The sequence below is a fragment of the Choristoneura fumiferana genome, chromosome 6, assembly GCF_025370935.1.
Source record: "Choristoneura fumiferana chromosome 6, NRCan_CFum_1, whole genome shotgun sequence".
Taxonomy (NCBI): domain Eukaryota; kingdom Metazoa; phylum Arthropoda; class Insecta; order Lepidoptera; family Tortricidae; genus Choristoneura; species Choristoneura fumiferana.
In genome coordinates, this window is record NC_133477.1 from 20,110,594 (window position 1) to 20,138,046 (window position 27,453).

Sequence of the window (27,453 nt, forward strand, 5' to 3'; positions counted from 1 at the left end):
TTTGTTGACGTATTGATTTGAGATACGAGATTTTTTCAAAGTAGTGACGAAATACGTTTCTCGCAACAGACACATCCCCCGTACATGGATGAAGATGAATAAAATTAGTGATAGAAGCGACCAGGGATAAAGCAGTCCCGAAACACTTAGTGGTGCGCCGTCACAGCCGGTCAAGATAGACAAAAGATTAGTTAAGTAGATGAACAGTCACTGATAGAAGCGATCAGAGATGCAGCAGTCGAGAGGCTGCTGTGGAGCCACAATTAGGCAGATGAACAATCACTGATTGAAACAACCAGGGGCGCAGCAGTCGCGAGGCACTTACTGTTGCCTTGCGCCACCACAGCCGGCCAAGCTCAACAAAGGTCATAAAGCGGCAATTACACTGCGTCGTTCACCTAATGCGGTCGCCGAATTTGTTTCAAACTACTTCGTCGAACGAATGTTGTTTACATTAGTCTGTCCGTCTACTGCGGCGGCCATATTAAGGCAGTGCCAGCTGTCGCTCGCCGAATGCAGCCGACTACCGTGTTAGCATGTGGCGATCGACTCAGTGTAATTGCCGCTTAGATTTTAAGCTGATGAACGGTCACTGATAGAAGAGACTAGAGGCACAGCAGTCTCAAGGGACTTACTAATGTGCCACCACAGCCGGTCAAGCTAGACCAAGGATTAAAAAGGATGAACAAAGAAGTGACCAGGGATTCAGCAGTTGCGAGGCACTTACTGCTGTGGCACCACAGCCGACCAATTCGACGACGGATGAAGTAGTGGCACGCGTTCATAAGCACAATCACTGATATACCTAGTGCCATCCACGAAGACGCGTGATTTTGTCAAAATTAGCCATTAATGACATTGTAATAAGAACAATGAATCTACCTACAGAAGCGACCAGTACGCTATTTTACGAAGCTACAAGTTACAAATTATAACAGGTAGTCTTTGTTGAACAATATGCATTGAAAAGAGACTACCGTTTGTAAATTGTAACTTGTAGCTCCTGAAATGGGTCACAGGAGTGCATCAATGAATGAGGGCTATCGCGTATGAATTCGCCACTAGAGGCGCTAGTGTAGCGTGAGGTCTCCGAAATGTCAAATGTCATAGTTTTTGGGTGAGCTACGCGGGTTTATTTACAATAAGAATAATTTTGTGAATATTTGCAATATCTGAAATTAATTATGGCAAATATGCGTTCCGGGGCAATAAATGTCTGTGTTTTGAGACAGTTTTGTCTTTCGGAAACTTTGTCCTCCTTTTTTTTCCGAACAAAACGGGGACTATGCAACACTGTGGCATGCTCGATATTTTTATGGTACGGTTTTAAGGTGTATTAAATATGATTTTAATCTAAACTTTGTTTTCACGCCCGTAATAACAGACTTTGAAAGCCATACTTAAAAACCTCACGCAACAGTGCGCCATCTAGTGAGACAAAAAACGACAGCCCTCATTGCAAGGTACGTACTGCTATGCCGCCACAGCCGTCGCGGGATGTCCAGTTCTACTAGGGACACCATGGCTACCATAATGACTGCTGCCAGGACTGCTCGCGGGATAAAGTAGAACGCGTTCGTTAGCAGCGTCACTGATAGAAGCACCAGCAATGCTGAAAAAGATAGTAGTAATCATCATCACCGTTGAATTGCTTCGCAGGTTTGTGAAGGTTTCCTCACGATGTTTTCCTTCAACGTAAATCTCGTGGTGAATTTCAAATGTAATTCCGCACAATTTCGAAAAGTTCAGAGGTGCGAGCCGGGGTTTGACCCACGATCCTCTGCTTGAGAGGCCATAGGTCAAACCACTTAGCCACACACGGCTTTTTTGTAGTAGTATGTAATTAAACAACTACACCTTGACAAGTTGTACGTGACACTCGGTAAAGTCTGATCGCGGAGCACGAAGAATTTCGTATAATGACCTTTTCACTATGTATCTCTATTGCACGCGCGTAAATATTTGCCATCGCGCTCACACAGATGAATTTGTACGAATGCGAAATTCTTCGTGTCCCGCGGCCGTACTTTAGAACCCTGTTGCAGTACGTATTTGTTGCACGTATCAAAAAAATCCTGATAAAGGCAGCAGAGGCTTCCTGCGACAGGGTTCTACCAAAAGAAATCTTCATTGACATACCATTCTGGGTATTAGTGTACCTTTGAACATGGACCCGGCCGGCGTGACGACGCCACTGGCATGGTTCAGCGCCGTGCGAGTGAACGAGCCAGTAGCTGGCATGCTCTGCAGAACGAAGACACGATATTGCAAGCGCCCACTGCCAGCATCTCTGAGTGCCGTCCACTGGCTTACTGCCGCTGGAACCAAGATAAAGTACGAATGAACTATAATCTAGTGCTTACCCGTGGCTTTGCACGCGTAAATCATTAGATCCAGCAGTTGAATTGAAATTCGGGATTTACAAATTCCCGTGGGAATTCCCAATAATTAAATCGTGGTCGTTATTGACGTTGCATTATAAACAACAGTGCCAGATTTCCAGCGTGAAATAAGAACAAAAAATTCCTGTGGGAATTCCCGAAATAGTTTTCATTAAAAACCACCACGCCGAATTTCATGACTCTAAGCCCAGAGGTTGTTATTTCAAGATTTTATCCCTATCCCGTGAGAATATCGGGATAATAAAGCTATTTCATTTTCATGTTTGTCATAATCATAATAGTTATTTATGTGGCTGGTGCATAATGAGAGGCATTAAAGTACGAGTGTGGTTTCATAATAAGATCACACGAGTGTTTTAATGCCTAATTATGTATAGCCGCATACATAACTTTATCTACATGCATATCATAAGTTTTCTATAATATGTTCAGATATGGCCTGTATTTTGACTTTGACTTTGACTTTGACTGACTTTGACTTTGACTGACTTTGACTTTGACTGACTTTGACTTTGACTGACTTTGACTTGACTTTGACTTTGACTTTGAATAATAATTATTATCTACATGCATGTCATAAGTTTTCTACAATATGTACAGATATGCATTGTTAAAAAAAGTATTACCGATACTTTAATGTAAACATTAAGATGCACTGTACTTTAATGTGAACATTAAGATGCACCCGCAGATACCAGGTTTCTTAATAAAGGCCATTTGATAGTCGTTTCTGAACATATAAATAGGGAAGTTATGATATGCATGTAGATAAAATTAATCTAATTTGTTTGTGGGTATTTTAGCTCAGCCGGCCTCAGACATGGCGTTAATGCTTTTCAGGTTGGCTGATGTGACAAGAAATTAGTTATCATGAATTGTGAGATGTACATTTTTTTTCTGGTTAGTTAATGTTTTGCCCTATGGGCTAATGTGACAAATTTGTACGTTACCCGTTTCAAATAAATAAAGTAAAAAAAACTATTTTTCTAGCCACAATTTCAGAACGATGTCATCAACATAACTCTTTAAAATCACTCACCAAAAGCCCTGGCGATGGCGATGCTCTCAAGAATAGCTACTAGAGGCATAACGAACCCCTCAGGCCCGAATGTCACCAGCATGTCCTGGAAGTCCAGCGTCTGGTTCCCCACCACTGTTGAGAAGGGGGGCACGCCGAAATGGGGCAAACCACCCGTTATTGTACCTGGAAAACAGGTAGTTGCGGCATGTAGTTTTCTTTATTTAAACTAAGATGTCTTTTGGATTAAAGTCATATTAACAAACGTTTTTTTACATTTGGTGGAGTCCCATGCAATGCTGCTTACTTTTAAACTCAACAGTCAACGCGAAAGGTGTTAAATTCTTCAGATAGAGAAGGTAGGCGATAAGCATCACTAGAGACGCGCGTCCGTGGCACTGCTTGCCCTTTAGAACCTACAAGTTCTAGCGTAGGATGCCCAATAGGCTGGAGGGGGGAGAGGAGTCACCAGTGAGAGCAAAAGGCGCGAGGTCCTTCAGATAGAACAGGCAGGCGCTAAGCATCACTGAAGACGCGCGTACGTAGCACTGCTTGTCCTTTGGAACTTATGACTAAGGCCCGGAATTTTGCGTGCGGCTATTGACTGTTTGTAGGGAGAGAGCATCGCTTTTTATCGATATTATCGATACTGCAGGGCTACTACGAAACTCGAAGTTCGTATCGTGCCGTCCCTCTCGCTCTCGTATTAAATAGTATAAGTGTCAGAGGGACCGCACGACACGAACTTCGAGTTTCGAGTTTCGTAGTAGCCCTGCTGAATTTAACAATGAAATGGGCTTTGAATACGAAATCGACAACTTTAAATTAAGTTGTAACTTTAAAACATAATTGTAAATATATTTTTGCTTGGAATATTAGTATAAAATACTTTATATTCGCGGTAAGAACTGAAGGAATACAAAATAATATTTTCTCTTTTATTTTATCAAAGGGTAACGTTAAGTGGTCTCAGAGGGATCTTTTCTCAAGTTATAAAATGTAAAGGTATTCGTAATTAGTGATTTCAATAAAGCAATTTAAATAGATTAAACTTTCCAATATTTTGAACTTTTTCATCATTGACCGCTGAAAACACGTATCATCGGAAAATTTGAGGTTCTAAACAATAAAACCATACATTAAAAAAAAACTATCGATTTGACGATAACATCGATAAAAAGCGGTGCTCTCTCCCTACAATCTGTTAATAGCCGCACGCAAAATTCCGGACCCTATACTTTTAGGAATAGGACGCCCTAAGCTGGAGGGAGGAGAGGACTCACCAGTGAGAGCAAAAGGCGCGAGGTCCCTAAGATAGAGCAGGTAGGCGAGCAGCGTGGCCGCGAACACGAGCAGCGCGTTGCGCGCGCGCACCGCGTGCTGGCACACGACGGACGCGCGCACGCGCCACGCCGCCGACGACGCGTCCGTCGCGATGGCTGCCCGCTGAAATGTAGGACAACGGTGCACACCACTAGACCGAATAGGTATCACAAAATATAACTCAACTAGAGTTTAGCCGCGGCTTCGAACGCGTTAACTATTTTGAATATGAAACTACCGTGAGACTCACTCATATTAAATATAATGACCCGGATAACTCACGTCTTAAATCGAGTTTAGCTCGACATGTCGCGCGAGCAGAGCGGCGGCGCGCAGTGCGCGTGTTGCAGCAGTCGCTGAGTCGCGTTGCTCCGAAGACGAAGGGCTACGGATTAGCCCGAAACATGTCGAGCTAAACTCGATTTAAGACGTGAGTTATCCGGGTCATTATATTTAATATGCGTTAACTATTAGATCTGGTAGTTGCAATGGAAAATCCATATCGTTGGTCTGTCGCCTCATTCAGCAATGACAGTAAATGAAACCGCCAGTGGGTACAATACTGCCATCATTTAACTAACTAGCCAGCGGATACCTACTCACTTTGAGCAGCAACAGGATGATGATGGTGAAGACCCCCAGGACCGGGTCCCACAGGTGGATGGTCCTGATGTTCTTGAAGAAGTTCACAACAGCCTGTATGAATGTGCTCCCTGAAGAACCTATAAAACGATACGATACTAAGGGGCTGTTTCACCATCCATTGATTAGCGTTAACCGACGGTTAATTGTGATGCCGTCTATATCTATTCGAACAAAACAAATAGAGACGGGATGCCGTCTCTATTGTTTGTAGGTGTGATGACACCTAACCGCCAGTTAACACTAGTCAATAAATGGTGAAACAGCCCCTAAGGCTCCATTTCCACCAGAGATCTGCGAGGCGAGGATGCGTTACGAGGAATGTTTTTCGTTAACCAATCAATCAAATTAAGATTGGTTTATTGGAATCTTTTTAATTGTATTTTTTTTATTTCAATTCCAAATTTTTGTTACTTTTACGGGATGACTTGAAATAAAAAATACAAAAAGATTCCAAAAAAACAATCTTAATTTGATCGCTTACTAACGACGTGAGCGGTTAGTTCCAATGGGGTGCCGAAAGTTTCTCGATGAGGGCTGTCGCTAGTGTCACTGCTTAACTGACTAAATAAGAAAACACAAAGAAAAAAAACCAGCTGAGATATGTGGTGCATAGGAGAAATTCGTTTGTATCACTGTCCAGTGATGGTGTAGTGGTATAGCACGTGGCACGGAATGCCGAGGACCTGGGTTCGATTCCCGGCGCTGATCTTATTTTTCTGGTTTTTCTATGCATCTATATTTCACCAATAGAAACGCTTCATTTACCTCGTGTCACTCCGTTCAGCTGTTTCCACCAGAAATGTGCTGTGCGAGGATGTGTAAATGAAGCTTATTGGTTAATTTGGTTCATGGGAAACGCATTCCTCGCAACATCTTCGGTGGAAACAGCTGAACGGAGTGACACGAGGCAAATGAAGCGTTTCTATTGGTTGACTGACGAGGACGGTACACCCGGTATATTGAAAAGTGCTAAACTATGCTAACTAGCACATTTACAGCCGTCGCCGTCGCGTGCCACGCATGCACTTAACATGCCGTGCCTGATACGATCACACTACGGTCATGTTACGATACGGTGTAGTGAGCAGAGACCTCTAAGCTTACCCGTTATCCTGAAGAGAGACTTGAGCTGTGAAGCGCCGATCTGCAGCGCGGCCGCCGCCGTGAACCCACTAATCACTGGCTTCGATATAAAGTCAAGTAGGAACCCTGTAATATTAACGAATAACTCCTAAGTGGCTGCCATTTTGCTTGAGACAGTGATCGCTATTATTAAATCACATTATTTTAGTCAAATAGCCTGACATACAAGCCTACGGGTCACCTGATGGTAAGCGATCACCACCACCCATGGACACCTACAGCATTATTAGGACTGCGGGTGCGTTGCCGGCCTAAACGGGAGGGGAATGAGGAAGGGGGAAGGGGGGAGGGGAGAGAAACACAGTAGCAAAACTACTATTTCACGCCGGTATTCTGCGGGAGTGTGGTACTAACCCGGTCCCGGCCCATTCTTACTGCAGCCAGCAAGTGGTTACAGTAAGGCTCCACCACATGTCAAATCCTACCAATATTATAAATGCAAAAGTTTATAAGTCTGTTTGTTTGCTACATCTGTACGTCTAAGCCGCTGAACCGATTTAGATGAAATTCGGTATATAGATAGTTTGAGACCCGATGAAGGACATAAGAATAGTTTTTATCCCGGAAAATTGGCAAAGTTCCCGTGGAACGAATAAACGAATTCTACGCGAACGGAGTCGCGGGCAACAGGGTAGTTAAATTATAATTTTACAGCTGATCTCTAAAATAACCATACTCTAGTTTCTGTTTACGTTCAGTTGTATTCATAATGAAATTTATTCTAGGCTTATACTGTAACAAATAGTATCTAATCTTGTTTAAATAATCGGGTTTTTTTTTTACTTTTTTTCCCTTGTCAAAAAAAACAATATCGAACGAAATCATGTATCAGGGTGGAACATTTGGCACTTTTTCCCGGCCCGTTTAATACCGACATGGAATTACCGACCCTGTTTTTCGTGTACACGCCCATAGAAGCTCGTGTCAGTTTCTCAGTTTCACCCAAACCTTAAGGCTACTAATGTCATGTTGACATCCCATACTTTAATCAAGGAAATCATAGTGAAATTGATTATTAAAACCACCCTGGTATATGATTCAGCTCTACACGAATAAAACATTGTCTTCCCTTCTTCAGCAATGTCTCAAAAAAACAAGACTTACTTACCTAACTGCAGCGCCCCCAAAAGCATTATAATACAGCCGGAGAGAAAAGCCGCCAAGTATGCGAAGGCCTCAGACTTGGCCACGTACTTGGCCAGCAGAGCCGCCAAGATGGCCGTCGGGCCCACTGTCACGTCTTTACAGCTGCCAAGCAACATGTACACGAAGCCTGGGAATATACTCGAGTAGAGTCCCACCTGGAATATAAGCAGTTAGAAGATCAACAAGAGCATAGGGAATATAACGCAAAACTCTGCGCAGGGGGCGGCACTAGCACAAACCGTAAACAAACCGCCATGACAACGTCATTTCTCTTTATAGTTTGTCGCCATAACGGATCATGACATATTTATTAGTAACACAATAATCAGTAGATTGTACAACAAGAGTATAAAACGAGCCATTTTACCCGAGGCGTTCATATAGCCATGGATAGACATGTCGATGGGATATTGGGTTAAATGCTCGAGTTTTACACTCTGCTTTTCACTTCGATCGCAAGGAAATGAAATAGCAACAGTGGAAACAATTGATCACTTACCAGCTACCTTTTATTTTTCATGCATTTCTACATATTTATAAATTTTTAGTTTTATTGATTTATTTTGATTGGTCTGGTTGATTTTTAGTTTTACATAAAATAAAAATTATTTAAAAAAAATATAGAAACTTTTTTGTTTGTGGCTGTTTTACTTTACGCACTAGAGCATAAAAAGTAATTTTATGTCGCCTAGATCCAGCATAAACACCAACTTTACGAGCATGAGAAGTGAAAATGATATTTACATCAATAGTAACGATAGGGCTATAATTAAAAAATAATAATTGAAACAATATGATATCATGGCATTCTACGGATATTTAAAAGACATTTAAGACATGAGACAAAAAACTGTTTACGGTTGGTGCTAGTGCTGCATTCTGGCGACAGAACATTGCAGTAATATTCCCTAAACGGGCGCGCGCGCAACATCGCTCGAAGAACAGATTATTACGAGTACCAGCAGCATTTACAGCAGGTTACTATTTCTGGTGTACAATAAAGAGTCATTGTATTGTATTGTATCGTTGGGGGAGAAAGGTCTATCATAATCATAGATGGCATAGATGTCGCTAGCGTCACTGCTTAAGGGACTGCATAGGGGAAATTCGTGTCGGTACCGTCGACCATCAGTGGTGTAGCGCTATAGCACGCGGTACGGATTACCGAGGACTTGGGTTCGATTCCCAGTGATGGTCTTATTTTTCTGTTTTTTCTGTGCATCTATATTTCAGTTTGTATTTTCAATTTAGATTTTACGGGATGACCGTAAAAGTAAAAATTTGGAATTGAAATAAAAAATACAAAAAGATTCCAAAAAACCAATCTTAATTCTATCATAATCATCATCATCATATTAGCCGTATCGCCCGCGTGGATTTCGGTTATCGCGCGCTGTTCCCTCGGGAACTGTGCATTTTTGCGGGATAAAAAGTAGCCTATGTCACTCTCTGGCCCATAAACTATCTCCATGCCAAGAATCACGGCGATCCGTCGCTTCGTTTCGATGTGAAAGGCGGACAAACATAGAAATACACAAACACACACTTTCGTCCACACTTTGTCCATTCTTGGCAACTGTAGATCGTAGATATACATGTCAAGGGGTGATAGTCTGACTTACTTGTGGAGGCAGACCAGCTATGATGGCGTAGGCGATGCCTTGAGGTATAGACGTCAGCCCCACTGTCACACCTGCACAGAAAGAACAAAGAAGTAATTTTCGGATTGCAGGACGGGATTACAGATAGGTGTAGGTACAAATAGATACCAACTAGAATACCGGGGAACCCTCCAAAAAGCCAATAATCTTAATCGCTTACGTACACCAATAACGAGTTGTGGTGCCATCTATCGCAACTTTCAGAAATATCAAAAGTATTTCCGAGAGTTCAAGAATGATCTAAAGTTTAAATCTAGGTCGGGTGAGACTCTCATTCGCCTTAACTCCAAAAAAACACGTTATATCCAAAAGCGGTGGGCAGACCGCGTTGGTCGGATGATATCTGACAGTCGGGTGGTAAGCTGTGGATGAGACTGGGGCCGGGCAAAGTCCAGCAGTGGGTGGATGTGGGCTGATTTGATTTGATTCACAAAAAATACCCCAACTATACTATGAATGATATACTTAGGATATAGGTAGGAACCTATATAGTGATGTGCCGGAAAAAGACAGATCTGTATTTGTTACTTTTTTGGCGGATCTTTTACCTTATTAATTTTCAATACACAGATAAAATTCTATGTAACAATAAAAACTATTCAATTCCAATCAAATTAATTTTTATTTAGTGGCGTCAACTATTGTTTCAAGGTCTCGCGCACCGACACCCAATTAGTAAGAAAGTTAAGAGCCGTATCCGCGGATATACATTTTTAACGATCCGGCACATCTGATCCTATTATCTAAAATAAATAAATAAATAAATATCACGGGACAATTCACACCAATTAACCTAGTCCCAAAGTAAGCTTAGCAAAGCTTGTGTTATGGGTACTAAGCAACGGATAAATATAATTAATTATATAGATAGATACATACTTAAATACATATTAAACACCCAAGACCCGAGAACAAACATTCGTATTTTTCATACAAATATCTGCCCGACGCGGGAATCGAACCCGGGACCTCAAGCTTCGTAGTCAGGTTCTCTAACCACTAGGCCATGTGGTCGTCTAAAATAGTAGTAGTGTGGTTATCTATAATTTAAAAGTCAAAGCCAGAACGGGACAAAAAACGAGAAAGAGCAGGATGGCGCTCCACAACACCATTTTGACACGTTTCTCCGAAACAACGCATTATTTCTCTGGAATTTTAAAGCAATTGACCTTAGGAATCGCGTTAAACTTGAGAAAATATGCTATTGGGTGTGTACATTTTGTATATTAAGTAAAAAAATAAAATCACAAGTTCGAATTTCGAGCCAAAAACGAGCGATCTATGCCAGTGTTGCCTTTCAGGGAAAAAGAAATCTATTCATTATCCTGCATTGCGGTCTGTAAAGCTCTTTACCCGTTCATTGCCGCGCGCCTGATTACGCTGGGCTTAGAGACATAAAATTTGGTATGTATGTAGATAGCTGGATGTCTGAAATAACACATAGGCTACTTTTATTCCAATATTCCCACGGGAAGTTGTTCTTAACACAACACCTCAATGAAGATTACGATATAAATTTTGGGATTTCCCACGGGAATTTTGTTAAATCTTGGAATTTCAATAGTAACCAGATCGAATAGTTTACGCGTCTAGTATAGTACAGTCTAGTATAGTATTGATATAATTTGAAAAGCAAAGCATAGCAAATACCATGTAAGTTGCAGCTAAGCACACTACTTATACCTCATTATCATTATTCTAGTTCTCAACAAATATAGTACAGCATACCGTATAGGTACCTAGTTGCCAAGAACACAACTGGTTTACGTTGTAATCATTAAACGGATTGCTACATTGCTGTCACGCGCCAAAAGCAAAAGAGCGTAAGTCAGTCTTATTAACAAACTGTACTGGTATAGGTAAAAAACTTAAGATGGCCTGTTGTATGTAGTAGTAATGTGCCCGTATAGATAAGTCGACAGAACTTCTATTGAATTGCTAAACCTATTGGCTTACGCGTGCAAAGCTGGGGGAAACGCTAGTATTAAAAACTATTAAGCCTTAGCATGGATCTAATCACCTCAAACGTGATACTCTGTGTAACCAAACCACGTCACATCGCAATGCCAGACAAGGAAAATTATAATGACATTTATGTAGATACTGTGACAACGTTCTACGGTGAGTTATAAATCGTATAGTTCAACTGTAAGCCGTGGTGGCCTAGTGGTTTGACCTATCGCCTCTCAAACAGAGGGTCGTGGGTTCAAACCCCGGCTCGCACCTCTGAGTTTTTCGAAATTCATGTGCGGAATTACATTTGAAATTTACCACGAGCTTTGCGGTGAAGGAAAACATCGTGAGGAAACCTGCACAAACCTGCGAAGCAATTCAATGGTGCGTGTGAAGTTCCCAATCCGCACTGGGCCCGCGTGGGAACTATGGCCCAAGCCCTCTTGTTCTGAGAGGAGGCCTGTGCCCAGCAGTGGGACGTATATAGGCTGGGATGATGATGATGGATGATGAGTTCAACTGTACATATTGTATGTATGATTAACGATATATAAAGCATCAAACAATGCCGCCGACCGATAATAAATCAAATAACACAGATGCCGAGTAAATTTGCAGGTTTTCGCACTTTATTCATAACACGTGTGCCATTTTGTAACTTAATGCTGCTATTGTATTACAAATCGTTTGTATTTTCATGGTCAGTTGGCTTATCGTTTTCTTAGTTTTTATTAACAACGCCTAAAATTATATTGAGCCGTGGTGGCCTAGTGGTTCCACATATGACCTCTCGAGCAGAGCATCGTGGGTTCGAGCCCGGGCTCGCATCTCTGAGATTTTCGAAATTCATGTGCGAAATTATATTCGAAAGCTTTACGGTGAAAGAAATCGTCATCTGCACAAACCTGCGCAGCATTCAATGGTGTGTGTGAAGTTCCCAATTCGCACTGGGCCTGCGTGGGAATTATGGCTCGAACCCTCTCATTCTAAGACGCCTGTGTTCTACAGTGGGACGTATATAGACTGGGATGATAATGATGATGATGATGATGATGATGATGGTAATTAGTTCAGCTTATCGATTTAAATTATCTGTAAAAACCGGCCAAGTGCGAGTCGGACTCGCGCACGAAGGGTTCCGTACCATATATACAACATTCATTAGACATTAGCAAAAAAACGGCAAAAAATCACGTTTGTAGTATGGGAGTCCCCTTCAATATTGATTATATTCTGTTTTTAGTATTTGTTGTCATAGCGGCAACAGAAACACATAATCTGTGAAAATTTCAACTGTCTAGCTATCAAGGTTCATGAGATACAGCCTGGTGACAGAAGGACAGACGGACGGACAGCGAAGTCTTAGTAACAGGGTTTCCGTTTTTACCCTTTGGGTACGTAACCCTAAAAATGAAAGAAAACATATTAAAAAAAACTATGATACAGAATGAAACCTATAAATGCACCCTTTTAATGCAGTTACAAGATGCAATGCACCATGCACCCTCTCCTGAAAATAATCACGCCGAGGTCCATAGCCTATATTCATGACCCACCTGACCAAAGTCGAAAGGACTTTCTTCATCTCTCTCAATCTCCATATAGACCCTACCACCCGCAAACTGTAACACAATCCTCAGTTTCTTGTTAGCCTCAACACACTCCACTCCGATTACGATAACTTATTAATGGAATTACAGGGCTCATCTTTCATCTTGACCGCTGACGATCAAATCACACCACACGCAGCGCCAGATTTAGATTCGAACTTCATCGTTCCATTTACTCTAATAGTATTTAAATGGAGAGTGAGAGGGGCAGTTCGATATGAACTTCGAATTCCGGATCCCCGCTTGAGACAATGAGTGGAAGCCGTGAGGCGAAAATACCTAAACTACGGAACGTAAATACGGAAATTCGTCGAAGAACTAAGGTCACCGACATGGCTGCAAAAATATGCAAGTTGAAGTGGCAATGGGCGGACCACATCGCTCGAAGAACAGATAACCGTTGGGGGAGAAAAGTTCTCAAGTGGCGACCAGGAACCGGAAGACGAAGCTTTGGAAGGCCTCACACCAGGTGGACTGACGACATGGTGAGAATTGCGGGTAACCGGTGGATTCAAGCCGGGGGAGGCCTTTTTTTAGCAGTGGACGTCTTCTGGCTGATGATGATGATAATGATGATGAGCCCCAAACATTAACCAGTACCAGTAGAGCACCTCATATAAATTTTGAAAACTTAAATCAAGTAAATAAAATCAAGGACCTAGTGTCATTGGCCCTTAACCCCTGGTATGCTTAAGATGCGGATCCGTGTAAAATTTAAGGCCATCTTTTGTTTTTTACAAGCTGTCCCGTTGTCTGTCTGTCTGTAATCAAATCTTGCAAGTTAAATTCGACCAACTTCCAGTAGTTGGATTGACTTGAAATTTAGTAGGTATACTTATGTAAATTGCGTGACAATACAATAATCTGGTAGTGAGATCCTCGTAGTCCAGCCAGGATCGTCTCCACAGGACAGAACTCTTCAACGGTTAATGACATCGACATGAAATTTGGTATGTAAATGTAGTTTGGGTGACAATACAAGTACAGGCAACAAAAATTACAGCCAGCAAAAAAAGCTGATATTAAAAATTAAATTTTTACCAAAAACTTATTTTCCGCTTTCGCATAAGGCATAAATCACAAAAAAAAACCTTAACCAGTACAGGTTGATTCACAAGAGCTGGCACGAATTGATTGAACGAAAGTAATGTCACTTATACATTTTTTTAGGAAAATGACAGATGTATGACATTTTTATATTTGTGTGAAGTGTATTTAATAGGTAACACACAGGTTCATTCAGTCATTCAATTCATTCGTGCCAGCTCTTGTGTATCGAACTGTACAAGCTGTCTGCCACTCACCAGCAATAAGATCCCGGAACACATACTCCAGCTTGTAGGTGGGCAGCCAGATGGTGATCGGCACCCGTCTGCGCCAGGACTCCAGCCCGCACAGCTTGGCAGCCGCGCGGCGGAAACGCCTGTCATCGGGGGGGTGCCCTGTAAAATGTGTTGCTCAAATGACTTTTATTTCCTAAATATCATCCAAGGGTAGTAAAGGCTGACCGGGAATATAAAAACCTCGCCATATTGCGGAAAACCAATAGAACCAATTTCTTGAACTGGTAATACTGTATATTGCTGTCAAAGTTTTACGTTGTTTACGCGTGGTATTTTAGTGTTTTTTTTTTGTGTTTTTGTGCGTTAAAATGCCGAAGATTATACATAGCCTCGGAAGGAAAAGAATAAAAGTATTTGTCATACAAAAAGCCGGAGGGATTAGAAAATATCCCTTTAAATAACATCACCAACACCGTTGTCAATATGACTGGTGGGTATCGTATAGTAAGTGTAAAGAATGTTGCAATATAAAACGTAGAAGTCTCGCGTCAAGTTTTTTATATTCCTGGTCAGCCTTTACAGTCATCATCAAAAGTACTTCTTCTTCTTCTTCTCTTTTAAAATATGGCTTTTCTGTCCTAATTAATAGGACAATTTCGCCAGTGTCAAAGTATACTCTCTTTGAGAGGGACGTTGTACGGTGGTTGTAGTTTTTGCAACTTGATAGTAAAATTCCAGAAACCACGTGGACACAACTTGTGCATTAAAAAATGTCAGACACGAGAGAAATATAGAATTTTGTGATCACTGTTCACTGTTAAGGTAAATCGCCGCATAAAACACTATCAAAATTATACTTCAACTAGCCAAAGAAACAGAAATAGCAAAATTAGATATTGTCTACATCCGCCATGTTCGAATGCTACAAATCGAATCTCATCAAAAGTAGCGGATCACTTTTTTACTCTGTCGCATTGACACATTGACAATCTTGCATGGCGTTTAGTAAGTGGCTGTAAAACGACAAAGTACGAAAGTGTACAGCTACTTTTGATGCTGACTGTACAACTTAAATCTAGTTTTCTTAAAATATTGCACGGCTTTCTCTGACAGCTTCTTGAGGTCATCTATGTGTCCATCGAACTTAGTGATCGGGCATTCCAGTACCATGTGGTGGGCCGTCTGTCCCGGGCCACCTTACCTTTTACCTACCTACCTTTGCTTTATTAATGTCTATCTCATTTGTCTTTACATGTGTTAAACCAGTTGAAATATCAAAATTGTCGTGTCTGGTCTAAGAAAACTGGTTTAAAAATTCGCATACTATGTGTTCTTCTTCTTGTTTAGTATAGGGTTTGACCATGCTCTATATGACGGCTTGTTGTCGCGTCCTTGGTCGCCGAATTAACTCTGTCTCCGGCAATTTTACTTTGCGATGTCTGATAACGAAACATGCCAACAGGTTATGGACGTCCGTGTCTTAGATAAATGCTAGCAAAATTAGTGTGATACGCCGAATAGAAGAAAAGGGCAGTATCGCTTGAAATAAAATTTAATATGGGAATATGACTCTTAATTTTTAGAGTCCCGTACTTAACTCTCTACTGGACTCTAAAAATTCTTATCCTATAAAGGATCACTTTGCTGTCCGTCTGTCAAGACAGAGGAAAATATTGTGAGGAATCCTGCACAAACCTGCGAAGCAATTCAATGGTGTGTGTGAAGTTCTCATACCACACTAAGCCCGCGTGGAAACGACAGCCCAAGCTCTCTCATTATGAGAGGAGGCCTGAGTCCCGCAGTGGGGCTTATATAGGCTGGGAATGACTAGGGTGAAATAAGTAGGTTCATTAAAGAATGATTGCAAGGAATAACACGACATTGTACAAAACTAAAACATAACCTTTCTCGTGCAAACAAGAAATAAAACTACTATTATAATAAAAAAATAAACATACCAATAACTCCACTCATCGCGTATCAAATACCAATTCCAATCGAACACTAATAAAAATTACATTTTAAGCTCTAAACACAATAACACAAGGTTCAGAGTCGTTCGAGTGTTTCGAACACGTGCGCGAGAGACGACAGACAGTAGCGAAGTGGCGCGCGCGCAGTTTTTAATTTCAAGTCTTTAGCTTATCTATGTTAAACATATGGTATAATTGAAAGTAAACTCAGCGGCACAAAATTTGGCCCACTCTACATACAAAATTACCATTACTACATACATTTGCGCCTTGCGGGCCAGATTTTATGCCGCTATATTAGTTTTAGACTAAATCAAAGTTCAATATCTCAAAAAAGCGAATTTAAAACATGTCTAAAAACTATCGCTAGAAACCCTGCTTTCAAATATAAAAAACCGCATTCAAATCGGTTCACCCGTTTAAGAGCATTTAAGAGCGACAGGCGTCGGGGGTTAAAAAATACTAACGACTGTCCCGGTTTCGCACGGCTGCACTTTGAAAAAGTATGTATGTAAACTCTTTATTGTGCAAAAGAAAAGGAAAAAACAATTGACAAACTTTTATATACTTGTACAAAAGTGACAGCGCTTTGATTGAGGGATCTCTGCAGTCAAACTTTTGAGTGGGTGAGAGAAAGAAGGTAAGCGATCTTGACATGTCTTTTTATCGAGAAACACTTGATGGCTGATGAACAACTATATTTTTTATTATTTACCAGCGTTTATCCGCGGCTTCGCACGCGTAAATCATTAGATACAGCAGTTGAACTGAAATTCCGGGATTTTATTAAATTGCCGTGGGAATTCCCTAAAATTACATCGTGGTTTTTATTGACGTTAAATTAAAACACCCATACCAAATTTCATGGCTCTCTAAGCTCAGCGGTTGTTAGTACGAGATTTTATCCCTATCCCGTGGTTACATCGGGATAAAAAAGTAGCCTATGTGTTATTACATGTAATGTATACGTCCAGCTACCTACATACCAAATTTCATGACTCTAAGCCCATCGGTTGTTATTAAAAAAGTATTCTATGTTTTAATCCAGGTTACAAAGTACCTTTTTGCCAAATTTCATCCAAATCCGTCCAGCCGTTTCAGCGTGAAGAAGTAACAAACATACTCACTCACTCACGAACTCACAAACTTTCACATTTATAATATTAGTAGGAAGGATTAGTAGGACATTAGGTACCATCAGCCAAATAAGTGGTCTATCAATTTTTATACAAGTTCCTATCAAATGAATATGTCGCTAAAGTCGAACTTTCAAGTTGACAGACACGTCTATTGGGATTATTGTTTTATGACATGCAAACGATTATCAACTCTAGGGTGGTAGACCACATATTTGGCTGGTACATAGACAAGCACAGAAGTCTGTTGCGTATATTTTGCGTAACTATAATCCATCATTTATTAGTCACTTTTGTTTAATTAGCGTTATCCCAGCCTATTTACGTCCCACTGCTGGGCATAGGCCTCCTCTCAGAATTGGGATTGGGAACTTCACACATTCCATTGAATTAATTAATTAATTGAGAGGAAGGGCTACGGATTAGCCCGAAACATGTCGGGCTAAACTCGATTTAAGACGTGGGTTATCCGGGTCAATATATTTAATACCATTGAATTACTTCACACAGGTGTATGCCGGTTTTCCTCACGATGTTATCCTTCACCGTAAAACTCGTGGTAAATTTCAAATGTAATTTCGCACATGAATTTCAAAAAACTCAGAGGTTCGGGCCGGGGTTTGAACCCACTAACCTCTGCTTGAGAGGCGATAGGTCAAACCACTAGGCCACCATGGCTTTTTTACCAATTGTTACTAATTAAAACATTCTATCGTACAAGCTTAAACTTGTGCAATTTAAAAACTCGGGTGCAAAGTGACCATGTGTCGGGATTTGTCTTGAAATCCAGGATTTTTGGACTTTTTCTCTCTTTACAGAGCGGACTTGGGACGACCGAGTGGACGTAGAGTAGAACGGTAGGTTGTCCCAGACACCGCTGGAGGGGCAAGGTACAAAGAAACCTTCCGGATATCGGGGTCAAAGGCTGGCAAGAGCTAACCCAAGATCGTAAAGCATGGTGGCTCTCTTCCGGTCACTGCGCCCGGATAGTAAGTTTATTTTTAGACAGTCGGGTTTATTAATGAGAATATTCGAGCCGGTCACGATTTTGAATGGGGTCGCGATTGCTGAAGTTTAAGTTACTTCACGATAATCGGTCATCAATTTAATAATCGGGTAAGTACTTATTTTTTAGGGTTCCGTACCTCAAAAGGAAAAAACGGAACCCTTATAGGATCACTTTTTGTCCGTCTGTCTGTCTGTCTGTCTGTCTGTCCGTCTGTCAATACCCTATTTCTCGGGAACGCGTGGAGGTATCAAGCTGAAATTTATATCAAATACTGAGGTCTACTGTCCCTTGGAGCTGTGTAAAAATCAAACTTCCAAGCCAACGCAATTAAAAGCGTTTTGGTATGAAGGTAGCTATTATAACACAACCAACTAGAAAAGTCTGAAAACCTTGATTTTTTATGTCTGTCTGTAAATATCACTGACCAATATAATCTGACCCCACACTGCGTACATTTTGCTTAAGAGTATGGCTCTGCATACACTGGTAGTATTAAATCACTCGGAAAAAGCGAGAAATATCTTCAAGACACGATTCCCGTTTACTTACATACCTATAAATGTGTACGGAACCCTCGGTGCGCGAGTCCGACTCGCACTTGCCCGGTTTTTTGATTTTTAAACCTCTTAGATTTTGTATTTAGTTGTTGTGAAATAATGGTAGGTACCTCATTGTTTTTCGCCATAAAATTGCTATCTGTAAACTCAATTTCATGTTTCTGTGTTACCAACATACATGCATAGTACAATTTAAGTGTGAACAAATATTTCGGTTATAAAATACCACAGGTGCCTGCTGTAGGTATAGGGCTGTATCTGCCAAGCCTGCTTTAATCAAAAAGAAATTAGGAACCCAAAGACCTGTCGAAATGAATAACATAATCAAAGCCAAACCTCTTAAATATTCATTGATTACTGAGTTAACGAGATATCCATTATCTTAAGTATTTTAACTGCCTATAGAGTTTAAATGTTTTAAAAAAATCTAACCGTTTCGTATCAGGCGGTCAAAGGTGAGTGTCACGTAGTTCTGCTATGGTACAGTCCAGTGCAAAAATACTTATTTATTCGAACCACTCAAAAATATGTTACCACGGTTTTATAACGTCTGAATAAGATTCTGTTGGTACATATTTTTGAAGTTAGATAAGTCCATATTTTTGGACTCGACTATACCGGCTTAGCTGGGTGAGTATGAGTCGGTAACTCTGAATCTACACACATTATAAAAGTCTGGGGATACTCTTCCTAGAAAGATGTTTTGTGACTCAGTAATATAATATTGCCAATATTGAGTTGTTGAAAATTGTGTGAACTTTGATGAGTGTATACAGGATGGCTCCTTTAGACTGGTCAGTATGGGAAAGTCTGAAACTATAAGACATATGAAAATCTGTTCTTAGGATCCATGTCATCGATTTTAGTAACAAGAATAACTGCATTCATAAATACATTTTAAAATAACTTGTATTCAGCTCCAAATCGAACCCGGACGTATTGAAAAATGAAACTTACACTATTAAAGATACTACATACCGTGTTTCATAGTAACATTTATTGGTTATGATATGACCGACACTACCGATATCCAAATAGAAATATTGTATGTTTAATTTTTCAAAACGACCGGGTTCGATTCCCGAACTGAGTAAAAGTTTTTTTTAAATGTATGAATGCAGTCTTTCTTGTTACTTAAATCGATGGTTCCTAGAACAGATATTCGTATGTCTTATAGTTACAGACTTTCCCATACTGACCAATCTATATGAGCCATCCTGTATATTTCCATCTAACTATAGACCTCGCCGCTACAATATCGTCGAAACGTTGAAGTAATTTTAGCAATACATCTTCGTCAAAGCTCCAGTTAGGGACGCTATTAATTATGAGATCAGAAGATTAGAATAATAAAGTAAGAACAATGATGACAAGAGACATTTGATGTTTTTCCTTGTTATAAAACAAACGGCAAACAGTTTTATTGCGTAAGAATAATCCAAAAGCATCCCAGACAGTCTCAGATAATATAAAAATAATTTATCTTTTTTACTTAAAACTTAAACAAAACACATAAAGTTTTAATACTTTGTCTATGGTTAAGTTTAACAAGGTTCAAGGAACTTTAGATAATCGTATTGATTTACTTAAATATACTGTAAGAGCGTTTTCACATTATCCGATCCGATATCGGTATCCGACGACGATGGACGACACCCGATAGCCAATTTCCGAAAAAACGTTCCAATACGGTCGGCTCAAAATGGCCGCTACGCATCGGACTCTACACACACAGAGACAATTTAGATACACGCATAGCATACATACAAACATTATCGTCCGACAGCCAACCGGCGTCCGATAGTGCCGGTAGCAATCGGTGTCGGCTCTGATATCCGATATCGGGCCGGATAATGTGAAAGACAGGTACATATTTTTACTTTCCCCGATATCGTATCGTCGTCCGATACCGATATCGGATCGGACAATGTAAAAATGCTCTAATTAGAACACATTTTAAAAAACACTGGGAACCAGGAATCGAACCTAGATCTTCGCCTTCTAGAATCTTCGGCGCGTGCTGAACCCTTGGACCTCGACAATGCAAGATATCACGAACATGATAACACACAATACACATCTACAGTAAACTAAAAACCATTTTACAATGTGTCTCATTAAAAAAAACTCCTTTTAAACATCCAAATAGGTTTAAGACTATTTTTTCCGGGTTGCGTGCCACAGAAACAAACAAAGTTACTACTGCCATCGACGAGGGCGCCACCACTACACAACTGCTGTGTTTTTAGTAAGCGACTACAATAGTTCCTTTTTTGCCCACCGACACGCACAAAGCGGTTTCGCAATGGCTTAAGTTAGAGTGACAGTGCCGTGCGCTAGACGGTATCATCAAATAATTGGCCAAATAAAAAGTTAATGACCATATCAAATAAGTATTACACGCGACAGCAAAATTTTACCTATCAATTTTAGAGTTGCCAGTCTATTCTATAAGTCTCTGGAATTTTTTGAATTTCGAATTTTTTATCGAACATTTTTCTTATTTAGATTCGAGTCAGTTTTCTTGAACTTTTTAACAACAACGGCAAACACACACTGGCAAAATTGTCTTTGGCCAGTGCCATATTTTATTTTAAAAACTAACTGACAAAGTTTTTTCTATCGCTATCCCTGTGTTTCTACAACAAAGTAGTTTTATCTCTAATCTCAGCTTACGTCTGAAATTCAAAAGATTAAATAGCAATTAAGAGTAATATAATAAAGCAATGATGACAGCAAATACTTGAATTAAGAGGATTACGGATAATCCTATGGTGAAGCGTTTTATCATTGCGGTATGAAAATGATAATAAGTATCATTATTTATTGTAGTGTATGTAAAGTTTATTGACACAAAAGATGCTGATGTGTCAGTTTGTTACACTGTAGAATAAAATGCCTTTAATTTATGTTAATAAATAGCTATGTAATGTAGAAACCTGATATAATAATAATTAATATTCTGAATAAGTTGCCTAATTATAATAATTGACATGTGTAAATAGTATTATTCTGTCTGTAACATTTGTAACTTAAATGTAAATATTTAATTAATTTTTGTCCTGTATTTCAAACACAATGTATATTGTTTCTGAATAAATAACTATCTATCTATCTATCATTCCCAGACACCATAATTGTTTAGAGACGGGGCCCACTGGTGCGTTGCGTCGTCGCAGCGTTGACGCTGCGAGACGGACAAGAGACGAAGCGCCGGGGCGGGTGATGCTGCTGCGCAGAGGGCGGCGTACGTCAACGCAACGTTGGTGCGGCATTAGTGTTGTGAAAATCGCTCATTTCGAGGCTTAAAGACTCGAACCCTAAAGACTCTCGAGGCTTAACGACTCAAAGGCCGCAAAGACGGTTTCTTGCATCCATACGCGTAAAATAAGCCAATTTAAATGTCAAATATAGTCGAGTCTTTAAGACTCTGGAGTCTTAAGGGCTCGAGTCTTTAAGCCTCGAAAATGAGCGTTATCCACAACTCTATGCGGCATACAATACGTTGATCCGTTGCGACGACGCGACGCAACGCAACGCAACGCACCAGTGAGACCCCTCTCTAAGGGCTAACACTACATGCTACTTTTGCATCGACTAAACCATTAGAGGCCTAGCCCGAAGTCAAAGCGGTTCCTAACCTATTTTGCGAAAGGCACCCTTTTTAACAGTAATAAATTGGATGTATCATGACTTAACGTTAATGAGGGCTATCGTTTTTTGTCTCACTAGATGGCGCACTGTTGCGTGAGGTTTTTAAGTATGGTTTTGAAAGTCTATTCTTACGGGCGTGGAAACAAAGTCTAGATTAAAATAATATTTAATACACCTTAAAACCGTACCATATAGATATCGAGCATGCAACAGTGTTGCATAGTCCCCGTTTTGTTCGGAAAAAAGGGAGGACAAAGGTTTCCGAAAGACAAAACTGTCTCAAAACACAGACATTCATTGCCCCGGAACGCATATTGGCCATAATTAATTACAGATATTGCAAAATATTCACAAAATTATTCTAATTATAAATAAACCCGCGTAGCTCACCCAAAAACTATGAGATTTGACATTTCGGAGACCTCACGCTACACTAGCGCCTCTAGTGGCGAATTCATACGCGATAGCCCTCATTGCCAGAAATTACTTGAAAGTAGAAGTTGACTCAAAAATCCTAAATTTTCATGGCTCTTGAGATATTCCGTTTATTAATAACGAACAGCTGTTATTGGACGACTCTGTGCATGAAATTTTCAATGTTTTGAGCAAGAGACGAAACAACTGACCTTCCTTTAATTTAATAAAAAAATACCTATATTCGCATCTGAATTAGAGAATATGAAAAATAGGACTTTTGTTACCTCTACACTACCATCTACATGTGTGTTTACACTCTACTTGTCCAGTCACTTCATGTTTGAACTTTCCTATAAAATTATAATGTCTTAAAACTTTTGTGATTTTCAGTCATAGTCAAAATCTTATCACGCTAACGCACACAAGTAATATTGACCTCGACGTTTCAGCAACATTACAGTGTCGAAAATACAAACTGAAATATAGATGCACAGAAAAACCAGAAAAATAAGACCAGCGCTGGGAATCGAACCCAGGTCCTCGGCATTCCGTGCCGTGTGCTATACCGCTACACCACCGCTGGACAACGATACAGACACGAATTTCTCCTATGCACCTCATATCTCAGCTTGTGTTGTTTCTTATTTAGTCACTTAAGCAGCGACACTAGCGACATCTAAAGTAAAAATTTGGAATTGAAATAAAAAATACAAAAAGATTCCAAAAAAAAAACAATCTTAACATTACAGTGGCCGTGGTCACGAGTAGACTATAACATTGTCAGAAGGCAAACAATGCACTAAAGTGTTTAAGATATTGTTGACCTCAACTTTACTAGTAGCTACATACATAATATTAATATGTGACAAAAGTTAGCTCCTACAAAAGTATAATTGCAACATGTTGCGTTAGCATAAAATGTGATAGAGGGCGGCAACAGCACTCTAATTTAAGGTGGTTTTTTTTTTATTGAATACTGAATAGTGCTAAAAATTGTTATTTGTTTATGTAAGAAACTAGTCCATATGCAAGTTTTTGGAGGTATTCGAGACTGATTCACTGAAATGACTTTCTGCCAAGTTTCTGAATGATGATGATGGTCTTTCCGAAAGCGCTGGTAGTTTAAAAAATGATGTGTAAAAGTGCCCATTGCGGCCTATTTACTAAATTTGAATGAACAACTTTTTTTTTTCTCCATACAGACGCTCCATCCTACTCTCTATTGCCAACAACGAACTCCAGATTCACACTGAGGTGCGGAAGGCAAAGGAACCATCACACTATTTTCTCAAGGAAGTCAAGATTCACAATTGACCCTCAACCAACAGCCACAATCACTCCGTCAAGAGTGTAGCAACTTAAAAGAGACATTGTTATGAATAAATGTCAATAGGTGAATTAACAGATCTATTGGACAATGTCTTGCCATCATATTTTTTCTTTTCTTATTTTTAATTATATTGCTTTCTCAACTAGCTTACTAAAATTTACTAAAGCTTATTGAGATAGCAAGACACATACAAACTAGACAGACTAGGCAGACTTGACACCCCCCACTTCAGTCTACTCGTGACCACGGCCACTGTAATGTTGCCGAAACGTTGAGGTAAATATTACTCGTGTGTGTTAGCGTGACGTCCTGTGCGTGATACTTTGACTATGAGTGAAAATCACGATAGTTTAAGACATTATATAAATACAAACTGTTCCGAGAAAGTATGATGGCAAGACATTTTATTCACTACAACTGTACAAAGTTCTATACTTGGTTTGGATAGATATTTAACTAAATGTAAATAAAGTTCATCTGCCAGATTTGGTACATTGAAGCATTTTAAATATTTTACTTATCTATTCATTGTAATGCAAACTAGACTAGTGTATTTCAACACAGAAATGTAAATTTTAGAAGTGCGGGCCACAATTTGAACCCAAGATCCTCTGCTTGAGAGACCATTGGTCAAACCACTAGGAGGTTGTTTTTTTACATACAGGTATTACTATTTTGCATGAAGTTTTTCACTATACAAAGTAGATACGCTAATGGAGAAGCACTGCCTCTTAGCAGTGGTATTTTTATTTCTTAACTAGCTGTTGCCCGTGGCTTCGCCCCCGTTGTATTTTTTTCTAAATTTTCTTCCATAAAACCTTCTCCTGACAATAACAAACAACAAAATAAGAATAAGCAAAATCGGTCCAGCCGTTCCCGAGTTTTGTGCTTAGCAACACATTTTACGATTCATTTTTATTTATATAGATAAGAGGCACCAACAGCTATGTAATGCATGCCCTTAAGAAATTGATTAAATGATTCCTTGAGGGGAATATCTGCTAGAATGGAGCATGCAAAAATATCCAACATATCTTCCAATATATCTTAAGGGCCCTAGAAATAGAGTTATATCAGATATTTATGTTCACTTTGTTGTGTCTGATATTGGCACTAATGACTCTACACGGTATCCAGGTTTTATGATATATTTGCTTAGTTAATAATATGCTTAAAATTAAGTAGGCAGGTGAAATCTAAGTGAAGGACATTTTTGTTTAATAACAAAAATACGTTATCAAACAAAGGCTTCAAATGAAATCTTTCCAACGTAATAATTACTATCTTCCTCTCATAGTTACAAAATCAACTTGAGCGAAAATTAACATAGAATCTATACGGCTATGTTCAAGATCAAATAAACAGGATTTCACACTAGAAAAAGCACATGTATAAAGAAATACATGCCTAGCAAAGCGCGTGACTGTGGCAGATAAAGAAATATTTACATATCGTTCGAGTTAATTCAATTATCGATAGAAAAATAAAGGTGAAATTACGAACCGAGCAAAGGTGTTCTTGGATCGTCGTCGTCCATTTTCTAACGTATTGTAGCATTGAATATTACTAATGTTGCGTATATTTGCAGCTGGAGCAATTTTATCTAATTGGGATAACACTGATATGAATATTAATTAAACGTACTTTGTTGTTGTTTACAACTATGTATCCGTATTTGACGTTTAACTTGACGCGCCATCATTGACGTTACGCGAGCGTTCACAAGTAATGCTATTAAATATAATAAACTGCAAGACTGCAACATCAATACTATTTATTATCTTTTTATTATTATTACGTTTTAATTATGTACCTTTCTAAATTTTTCATAAAATTAATGAATACACATATTTTAATGGTATTTTTAAGGTTTGAATAACAATTTACTTAATCATTTTTATATACTTACTTATAAAACTGGCACTTTTTTTATTACTGTTCGCCTATCTTTAAGTTTTCCTTTCATGTTTAAGGTTAGCTTGAAAAGATCCCTTTAGGGATAAGTTCGCCATTTTAGCCATTAAAACAATTAAAAGTATTTTTTTTTTATTATTTGTTGGCAAATGGCGCAAATGCCTAAACGACCTAAGCTACGTACGACTGATATTTAAAACTTGTACATGTCGAACGTACGTAATGCGCCCTGGGTTAACATCACAGTATCGTTATATTCGTAATGCGCCCTGGGTCACAGAATAAGTAATAGTACAAGTCGCAGCAGTTCAAAATTAAAGTCATAGATGGCGTTAGTGTTGTAACGTAACACGCGGGAAACTAAAAGTTGATCTTTGAAAAACAAAAAGGAAGAAAGATATATTGTCAGTTGTTAATTTATATATAAAAAAAACATCAATAAAATTCTCTTTACCACATTTTAATCTGATCTACATTGGCCGACGTTGCTCTAATAAAACGTGACGGGGTCATTTTACCAAGCTGCAAAACAAGATAAGTTTTGAAACAAAATAATAGCCACTAAAAGGCGCATTTTTCAACCAACATGGCATATTTCTTGTCGATGTAAGCGCGACATGTTTCGCACAATCAGTAATCCTTTAACAAGATCTATTTATTTTCTTACATTTTTCGCATTTTACGATAATTTAAGATTAAAGATGTGTGGGATTTTCAACTCTAAGTGGGACGCATCAGGGCACAGGGAACTCTGTGCTAGCCGATAACCTCTGACTGCTTGAAAACGTATTTGAAGCAGTATAAACTGAATAGGATACACTGAGGTATCGATACGTTTGATCTGGAGAGTCGCGGAAACTGAATCGCGTAGTTACCAGGGTGGAACCTTTTCAGCATTAATTTCACAATATTTTTTTGGCAAATGTATGGGATGTCAACATGACATTAGTAGCACAATGGATCAGTCTCTTTGATTGTACGGTCGCGGAATGAAAAGGTTGACCACCTTATGGTCTGCTTTTGCTTGCTCTGCTCAGTATAACTGCTTTATCGACCGAGTATGATATATCCCGTCATAATATCATTCAAAAAGGTAACTGTGCTTGCCATTCATTAGAATTTATTTGAAAACTGTGGTTGAATTTTTTTTATTCCGCCGTGGCGTCCTAGTGGTTTGGCCTATAGCCTCTCAGCAGAGGTTTCATGGGTTCAAAGTTTGAACTTCAAACCCTGGCTCGCACCTCTGCATTTTTCGAAATTCATGTACCATTTAAAATTT

General features: G+C 39.5%; 2 protein-coding genes across 3 annotated transcripts in view; both read right to left on the minus strand.

Moving 5' to 3' along the window:
• Positions 1-25,939, minus strand: part of LOC141429284 (sodium-independent sulfate anion transporter-like) — a 46,543-nt gene extending 20,604 nt beyond the window's left edge. The window contains exons 1-8 of one of the 2 annotated variants that reach the window (XM_074089574.1): positions 25,764-25,939; positions 14,206-14,343; positions 9,300-9,370; positions 7,640-7,832; positions 6,493-6,597; positions 5,347-5,465; positions 4,704-4,866; positions 3,442-3,606 (exon numbers count right to left, since the gene is read on the minus strand). In XM_074089574.1, the coding sequence (XP_073945675.1) occupies positions 3,442-3,606; positions 4,704-4,866; positions 5,347-5,465; positions 6,493-6,597; positions 7,640-7,832; positions 9,300-9,370; positions 14,206-14,343; positions 25,764-25,797 (988 nt within the window). In that variant the 5' untranslated portion in view covers positions 25,798-25,939. Of the gene's footprint in view, positions 1-3,441; positions 3,607-4,703; positions 4,867-5,346; positions 5,466-6,492; positions 6,598-7,639; positions 7,833-9,299; positions 9,371-14,205; positions 14,344-16,142; positions 16,285-25,763 lie in introns of those variants that run through there. The other variant, XM_074089575.1, reaches the window with a different exon arrangement.
• Positions 1,232-2,241, minus strand: LOC141429285 (sodium-independent sulfate anion transporter-like). Its single transcript, XM_074089576.1, has 2 exons — positions 2,160-2,241; positions 1,232-1,612 (listed from the first exon to the last, which is right to left on the minus strand). The coding sequence occupies exons 1-2, from the start codon at positions 2,239-2,241 to the stop codon at positions 1,410-1,412; spliced, it is 285 nt and encodes a 94-aa protein (XP_073945677.1). The 3' UTR covers positions 1,232-1,409.
• Positions 25,940-27,453: the final 1,514 nt, after the last annotated feature.

Bases quoted from the DNA above. Each gene is read 5' to 3' on its own strand.
- LOC141429285 (XM_074089576.1), bottom strand. From the start codon at position 2,241: ATGCCAGCTACTGGCTCGTTCACTCGCACGGCGCTGAACCATGCCAGT. The intron at 1,613-2,159 runs GTACACTAATAC...TATCTTTTTCAG, and splicing joins GGCCGGGTCCATGTTCAAAG to CATTGCTGGTGCTTCTATCA.